At 36.5% G+C, this 8620-nt stretch overlaps 1 protein-coding gene across 1 annotated transcript in view; it reads right to left on the bottom strand.

The window, feature by feature from the left end:
* LOC111648880 (rho GTPase-activating protein 8-like) overlaps nucleotides 1–4915 on the bottom strand; it is an 8317-nt gene extending 3402 nt beyond the window's left edge. The window contains exons 1-8 of the mRNA XM_023398622.2: nucleotides 4833–4915; nucleotides 4396–4454; nucleotides 1903–2049; nucleotides 1384–1471; nucleotides 1170–1301; nucleotides 653–739; nucleotides 467–565; nucleotides 1–64 (exon numbers count right to left, since the gene is read on the bottom strand). The exon at nucleotides 1–64 is cut by the window's left edge and continues 83 nt beyond it. Of these exons, the coding sequence (XP_023254390.1) occupies nucleotides 1–64; nucleotides 467–565; nucleotides 653–739; nucleotides 1170–1301; nucleotides 1384–1471; nucleotides 1903–2049; nucleotides 4396–4435 (657 nt within the window). The 5' untranslated portion in view covers nucleotides 4436–4454; nucleotides 4833–4915. The remainder of the gene's footprint in view (nucleotides 65–466; nucleotides 566–652; nucleotides 740–1169; nucleotides 1302–1383; nucleotides 1472–1902; nucleotides 2050–4395; nucleotides 4455–4832) is intronic.
* Between the last annotated feature and the right edge of the window lie 3705 nt (nucleotides 4916–8620).

Consider the following 8620-nt stretch of genomic DNA (forward strand, 5'->3'; position numbering starts at 1 on the left):
CGGGGGGGTTTTCACTGAGGCAGGGGGTCCGCCTTTCTGAGCCGCTCGTAACTTTTCATCATGTCTGTGAAAACAACACAAGAACAAATCAGCTGATTAAGTTCATTCAAACAATTAAAATCTATTTATACAGAATGTTTCATACAAAAATACAGACGTGAAAAATCATTTTAGATTTTAAAAACGAATAAAATGAACAGTGAATAAATACTTAACACTGTCAAGTTTAATAAAGTTTATGAAGTCGTTCTGCTTCTTCCTCCATCGTTCAGATCTTTGACGGAGGGTTTGTCAGATTCACTCCAGCTGACACTTCACCAGCTCATAGTTTCCCTCTTTACAAACTCTGTTCTTGGGATCTTTGTGATAAAGGAAAGTTCCTCTCCTGCCGAGCGTCTGGGCGTCTTAAGAAGGAACATGTATAAAACAATCTACAATAAACACATTCACTGTCAGTGGCGTGTACCTGAGGACATCAGGGGGGATGATGAGCTGCTCGTAGTTCAGGTGATCTCTGAGCTCGTCCAGGTAGTTCACATACGTCAGCTTCTTCCCAAACTTGTGGCTGAAGAAGGAGAAGAAGAAGAAGAAACTGTTACTGCACCTGAGGACGGCTCAGACCTGATCCAGCAGGTGAGTCTGAGGTTTTTACCTGATCAGAGGTTTGAAAATGTTCCACACGATTCTGATGAAGTTTGTAGGATGAACGACGAACAGAGTCTTCAGGTTCTTCTTGTATCTGAAACAACAAGAAGACGATCAGTAAAAGTAGAGAAATACAGGAAGGTTCACACGGAGAGCAAATACTTTAGAGCAGCCATTATGATCTCATATCACCTGAATATCTGTTAAAGAATTTGTAAGAAAATTATGACTCAAGAAAAACATAAAATAAAATGCATCTTTGTTCCGTATTTGTTGTATTATTATTATATTATTGTTATATTATTTGTTGTATGTGGAAAAGAAGTGAATTTTTTACCTTGAGATGTCAACATAAAATGTGAGTCAGCTGCTGAAAATGAACTTTTATTTCACTCTTTATAAATCGTTTTGTCACTTTTTGCAACAATGGCGATTAAAAAAACCCAAAATCTGCCACATGATGCGAGAGGTTACCATGACAACCTCAGTTATAAGCGGCGTGGATGGAAAGTGAGGTGACGTACTTCCTGTCGAACTCGCTGTAAGCTTCTCGTAGCCACTTCAGAGACGGTTTGTTGCTGCTCTTCAGACCATGATGGAAGTAAACCAGGATGTAGTCCATCTCCACGTACTGGTCCAAGGTGAACTTCAGGTACCTGCCGCAGGGAGAGGACCAGGTGTTCAACACTTTACTGCGTCAGACATATACGGTATGAACCAGGACGGACTGTGACGTACTCCAGCAGGCGCTGGTGGTTCAGCTGGTGCGACGGAGGCAAACAGCAGCTGCTGAAGATGATCAGCTTCCTGCCGTAGTTGTCGTCGCCTGGAGACAAAACACCAGTTCAGTTTAGCAGAGAAAAAAGAAAGTTTGTTTAAATTCATTTTTCAATGTAAACTGTAATTAAATTAAAACTAACAGAATGAAGTTTGTGTTTTAGATGTGATGAGTTTCTAACAGTAAAGCACAGTATGGAACAATAACATTATTACTAAGGTTCTCGCTATGATTTGATGATATTTTCTTTATTAATAATCTAAAACTTCAGATGTGCCAAAGGAAAGAGGAGAAGTTTTAACCAGAATATTCTTGGAATATGTTTTTGCAAACTGATTAAAATTATGAAGCAATTATCAAAATAGTTGCTGATAAATTTCCTGTAAATCAATCAATCAATCAATTGACTGATCAGTGCAGCTCCAGAACCTGAACCTAGAGACTCGCTGATGTTCAGCAGAATGAGATCAGCTACTGACCAGAGACCTGGATGATGCCGTGTCGAGCCACATCGTAATACGGGTGGGAGGAATCAGAGCTGACGCCGCCGCTCGGAGGAGCTGATGGTCGGTCTGTGACGGACCTCTGAGCCTCCTCATCCTCCTCCTCTTCCTCCTTCTGGAGTTCTGTCAGAGTTAAAGAAAAGACTGAGGTTTAAATTAAAGCTCAGTTAATCCAAGTTTAAATGAATCTTCAGTTAAATCAGGTTGATCCAGGTGTGCAGCAGGTTTAGGTTAAACCTCAGAAGCAGTGCCCCCTACAGGACGTTTGGCAGATTTCTACAGGAAACAGTGACCTGTTCAGACTAAACCACAGACACAAGTCCATTAACACTAACCTCAAAGTATTTCACATTTTTAGATGATGTTTAATGGATTAAAAGTCCACTTTAAAACACAGAGACATAAACAAAAGAAAGAGTGATCTAAGGCAGTGACATCAACTCCACCACAGATTCCTGCTCCACACCACCTACACTCTCTAAATGACTTCCTTATCTGTTCCTAAAAATACTGATTATCAGACAGAGAGAGAGAGAGAGCACTGGAGCAGAGCCAGAGAATGACTGGAAGTGGGAGTCGAGTCTGTGCTTTCTGCAGCTGAGGGAAGTTTTTCTATAAACACACGGAGGCTGCGATAACACGGAGGAAATGACCTGCTCTCAGGGAACGGACAAAACACTGAAGAGAGTTCAGTTCAGAGACGCAGCAGCAGAAGAAAAACTCGACTGAGGCTCAGAGTAGAGTTCAGTTAACATTTTTCTATTTGAGGTGAAGGTGAAGAATAATAAACAAAAAATACAGTCACCATGGAAACAAGTCCCCAAGAGGCCTCTGTAAAAACATGCAAGTGCAAATGTGACTGCACAAAATATTATATAATAAAAGTACAGCTTTAAAATGTAATACAATGTATTATATTTTATATACAGTATGTATATAAAATAAAAGTGCATACATACAGATTTTAAACTAAAACAATGAAAATGCTCATGTCTTATTGTGTCGACCTATTTTTAAGTCAAAAATAGAATCAGTGATTTAAATACACGACCTATAACCCCAACTCGAACCCTAAGCACTTTAACCCAAACCTAACCCTACACAATAAAAGCAGCCGTTGGTTCAGCGGTTGAATGCTTTTAATGTGAAGCTGCAGCAGTAAGAAATGTTTGGAATATAATAACAGGAATTTAATTAAGGCTGCAACTAATCATCATTTTCATTATTGACTCATCAGCTGATTACTTTCTTAATTAATCAATTATTAATCTTGAAACTCCTAAAACCAAAATATGATGAAACAATGTGCATAAATAAATAATTAAATTCATATAAGTTCAGTTTTTTTGGATCACACTGACTCATTATTATAAGATCATCAGTGATCTGTGGTTAGTTTGAAAGTATTTAGTGAACTGGGTGTTTCAGTGTAATTTAAGGAGGGTCTCATCCTGCAGAGTCTTTAACGATGTCCAAATCATTTCCACAGAAAAACACTGAAGTAATTAACAATGTAAACAAGGAAGTGACGGCAGAGAGTTTTAACTGCAGAGTGAAGAGTGAAGCTCAGCACCAGTGTGTTGGTAAATGCTGCTATTTTTATACATCACTATAATAAATTTCAATTAATCAGAATGTTTTTGATAATTAATTATTATTAGAAATTTAAGTCATTTTTTAAAAGCATAAATGTTCCAGGTTTTACAGTGTGAAGATTTTCTGATTTTCTTTTGTGTCATTTTGAATATTTGAGTGTCTGGTATTTTATAAACTGGATTAATCAAGGAAAAGAATCTTCACATTAATCAGTTATGTAAATTATTAGTTGCAGCTGGAAACACGAGTCTTGAATAAAAACCAGAATAAAGTTGAATCTTGATTTGAATAAAAATGATCAAATAATAAGTTACTATTACAACAACATCCAGGATTCGACCGCAGAGATAGTTCGTTCAAGATGGTGAGACACACAGAAGCTCACATGTTAAATTATATCTAATATTGTTTGTATGTTAGTACTACAGACTCCTGTTCTCACACAGATACTGAAGTAAAAACTACTACAAACAGACACGAAACTACTATGAAGAGACACAAAACTACTACAAACAGACACAAAACTACTATGAAGAGACACAAAACTACTACAAACAGACACGAAACTACTACAAACAGACACAAAACTACTACAAACAGACACAAAACTACTATGAAGAGACACAAAACTACTACAAACAGACACAAAACTACTATGAAGAGACACAAAACTACAACAAACAGAAACAAAACTACTATGAAGAGACACAAAACTACTACAAACAGACACAAAACTACTATGAAGAGACACAAAACTACTACAAACAGACACAAAACTACTACGAAGAGACATGAAATGACGACAAAAATGCAAACAGACAAGATGTTTGTGTCAGTGTGAATAAGGATGTCTCGTGCTCAGGTTAAACTCACCTATTTCTGCGAGCTGCTCCAGGTCAGATGATGACGTCATCTCTCTGATGGACGTCAGTCTTCATGGAGGGAAAAGAGAAACATGTCGAATCAACAGGCAGGATTAAAGTCCGGATTAAAGCAGGTGTTTCTGACGTTACAGCGGTTTATCAGCGGGAGAAAGAGACTTTAATAAACTGTAAACTGAGTTAAAACACGAGCTGACAAACACACACCGACACACAGGCTGCTGGGAGTGAAAGCTGCTCGGTACGATGCTGCAATTAGCACCTGAGAACACCTGAGCGGTTAAATTACAGCTGAAAACCCGCGTTTATCACACACGCACGACACAAACACACGGTTATATCTCATCTCTCCACCCGCCGAAGCTTCGTGAGTCATTTACGGAGGTTAACGAGGAGATACGAAGAGGTACGAAGCGGGAAAACACTCACCTGTAACTGTAGCTGAGCTAATGGCTAGTATTAATAAACACGAGGGAAAGTAGATCCAAACTTCCTCAATCGACCCCGGCTGGATGACGTACTGCGCATGCTCAGTGCAGAGTCACAGAGGTGAATGAAGAACTCACATCTTTTACTCTTTTAATCCATAAGAGGAAGTTTTCAAATAATAAATCATTCTTTCCTGGTTTCATCTCACAAACATTTAACATTCTACCTTAAATTTACTTTATGTTTGTTTTAAATATATTTTTTAAAGTTTCCTTTTGTTCTTAAACTGTATATTTATTTACACATCTGCTTGGCCTGATAAACTATTAACTGTGTCCATTCCTGTTAATTTATTTATAATGTTCCTACACATTTACACTTAAATAAAAACATGTAGAAATACTCTGTAAAATATAAGTAAAATACTGCATTACTTAAGTAAAAGTACAAAAGTATCAGCATCAGAATTTACCAAAAATGTATATATATAATATTTATACTTTCTTATTACTTTTATTTTACCAAAAGTAAAAGCACTCATTACACATGATATATTAATTGCTTCATTAAATTGGTGATTCATTAATGTTTTAATCACTTTAAAGTTGCAGCCAATGAAGGTGGAGTTGATTTTAATTTACTGTTTTCTTCTTGAAGTGCTCAAAACTTTAACTTAAACACACACAATGTAGAAATAGAACATAAATAAGTAAAGTACTACAAAAAAGTAAAAAGTATAAAAAGTATTTGCATCAAAATTCACCAAAATTTTGCTTGTATATATAATATTTATATTTTTATTTTTACTTTTATTTTACCAAGATTTTACCAAAAGTAAAAGCACTCTTTACATCAACACATTACGGAGCATCAATAGAAATGTAACGAGCAGAACTGAGTTACTTTGCACCACCGTTCAGATACGTCTAACATGGACAGTTCAGATCTTCATCTGACTCCAGTTTGTTTATTTCCTGGTTTTATTATTCTGACGACGTCTCACCTGCAGTGACTCAGCTGAAAGAGTGACAGCTCTGTGAAGCGAACACTTCACCTGAGACTCGTCTGTATCAGTGAGCAGCAGAGCTGAAGCTTCACGGCGACTTTAAGATGAAAAACTATGAATTTTATATTAAAAACCTGTTTTTTTCAGGAAAGAAACACAGTGTTTTTTGTTATTTATAAATTGTATTATTTTCCACACAGGTGTATATCCAGCATTCAAATGATAAAATACAAGAGGACAAATATTAATGTAAAGACTATATTTTAAAAAGTGACTAAATGAAACTTTTCAACACACTTACTGTGTGTTGAAAAGTTTCCTTGTAACTTTTGTGCAGGTTTAATAAAAAAAAAAAAAAAAAATAGATACATTTTGTGTTTTTTTTCTACATTGATTCCTTATATTTATTTATATTATTATTTATTTAGGACAGGAGAAGTTGTGCTGATGCATGGGACAGAAAACATTATTAATACCTTTGAAAATCACTATAAAAACAGCAGAAAAAGAAAGATCTTTGTTGGACCTGTTGATGGCTTGATGGATTCTGGACCATCACTCACTGTTATTGTGATTCTCCGGTTACAAAACATCAGTTTAGTGACGGAAATATATATTTTTTCTAATCTGTTAAATTTGGAACAATATGTTTTATAAAATCAAGATAAAATCCTGTTCACTGCTGTAATTATCCACAGAGATGACGCAAATTTCACCTGACTGTCAGGTGACAGTGAGTCTTTCCATCCGCCAGTGAGGATTTATATTTTCTTTACAGTCGGAGAACAGGAGGAAGAAAGTAAAAGGAGATTAGAGAGAGAGAAAATCAGAAGTCACAGGTTCGCTCGTTCTCTCAGCGTCGTGTCTCAGATCAGCTTTCGCTCAAGGCGCAGAGCAAATCTGTTTTCACATCACATTAATGTTCAGATGGAAAAGGTGTGTGACGAGAAAGGAGAATACACAAGGATGAGTTCAGGTCAGGTTGGTGTAAAGTTGTGAAAGCCTGACATCTGCTGGACAGAAGCGAGGCCCTGCAGCAGCTCAGTCTGCCGCCTTCATAAACCCAAACAGCTGCTCCAGCAAACTGTGAGTCTGTATCACATTTCATTTACTACCAGGATTCACCAACTGTCCAAAGAATCTCACACATTTCCAGGAACTCGAGAAAAAAACCTCTGTGTAAAAACTACAGATTTTAACTCTTTAGCTGCTGCATGATGATGTTTGTCGCTAAGAGAATTCATTTGTCACCTCATATATTTTCTATTTTTATAGTTTTTCCTTCAGTTATGCCAGTCATGTTGTTTTTTCACCTGCATTTTCATGCACCTTTCTTTGTTTTAATGGCTTCTTATTAGTAACCAGATATTGGTAAGATAAGAAAAGATGAACCTTTATTGATCCGTCGCGGAAATTCAAATTTGATGCAGCAGCACAAAAGGAAAATGTGATAAGAAATAAAATAAGAATAGAAACAGAGTCTAAAATAAATGAGAGATGAACTAGAGATACATTATACAATAAAATAGATAAATAAATAATAATACATGTAGCATTTGCAACCCTTTGCTCTATATATTTATTATAGGTACTAACACTAAAAAATATGTCTGAGATTTTAGTGTCATTTTGACCTTGAAAACATCTGTTTTATGGTCTATTTAGCAGCTGTTCTGGAGCTTTCAATCACTTCCTTGGTCAAGAGTTGGCATAAAATTATTGTAACACAAATAAATATGATGCGAACAGGATAAACAGGCTAAGACAACTGTCACACACAGTGTAAACCATATCCTGTTGGGATGTATGATGGAGGAGTTTCTGAAAATATGAATAAAACAAGACAAAACAATAAATTAGAAGATAAAACTTTGACCAAAAGTATTGAAAATTGTTACAAGCTAATTGTCCTAGAGGCACAAAATTGTATTTTTTAAGTGAAATCAACATTTTGAATTGAAATCTTGCTCATTATATTCTACTTTATGCTTTATTCTTTAAGTTTTTAATTAGTAATTAGCTTCACGTGTTCACTGTTTTATACTTATATTGTGTGACGTGTTTTTGCTCTGCGTCTATGTTTTGGTGATATGAATATGAATTTTGAACTGAAGTGGCATCAACACCTGATACCTTGCTGTGACTGTCAGAGGGACGAAGGGGAGAATTGGACTTTAATCTGAATACAGCGCTCTGTCAAACTCAAATCTGAAGAGTCTGTGGTTTCTTCAGCTCTGCCGGCTCCTGCTGAGGCGCTGGAGTTTAAAAGAAATCCTGGAGGGAAGGATTTACTCACAAACAAATTTATATGCAAAGCTGTCACACACTCTGTGGGAAGAAATTTCCGAGAAAGAGTCTTTGTCCTTTGGCCCGGAGCTGACGGCGTTTCAGAGACGACCGAACAAAGGCGGGAGTTACATGAGGCAGAAGGAAATCATTCTCACTGAAATCCGAGCAAAGTCAAACAATATAAAGTGAGAGGGTTTTCTCTGGTTAAAAGAGGCAGTTATTAAGCGTTATTTAAAGCTGATTGGGATATAACTGTGTGTCCAACACTCTGACAGGCTGCTACAGCCCCTCTGCTTTTGTCTTTTAAGTCTGATATCTTATTTTATCATCTGATGATATCGAACTGTAATCTTGTGATACAACTCGTCTTATTATCCTGCGATAACAAACATATTAAGTTCTTTATTTTCTTAATCTTCAGATATCAAACATAGGTCTCGGTGTGCCTCAGGAAACGACACTGGGCCCACTGATATTTCCTAAGCTGTCTGAG

Source organism: Seriola lalandi, unplaced genomic scaffold (genome assembly GCF_002814215.2).
Source record: "Seriola lalandi dorsalis isolate HSWRI2012SDOR001 ecotype SW California unplaced genomic scaffold, Sedor1 jcf7180002049670, whole genome shotgun sequence".
NCBI classification, from domain to species: domain Eukaryota; kingdom Metazoa; phylum Chordata; class Actinopteri; order Carangiformes; family Carangidae; genus Seriola; species Seriola lalandi.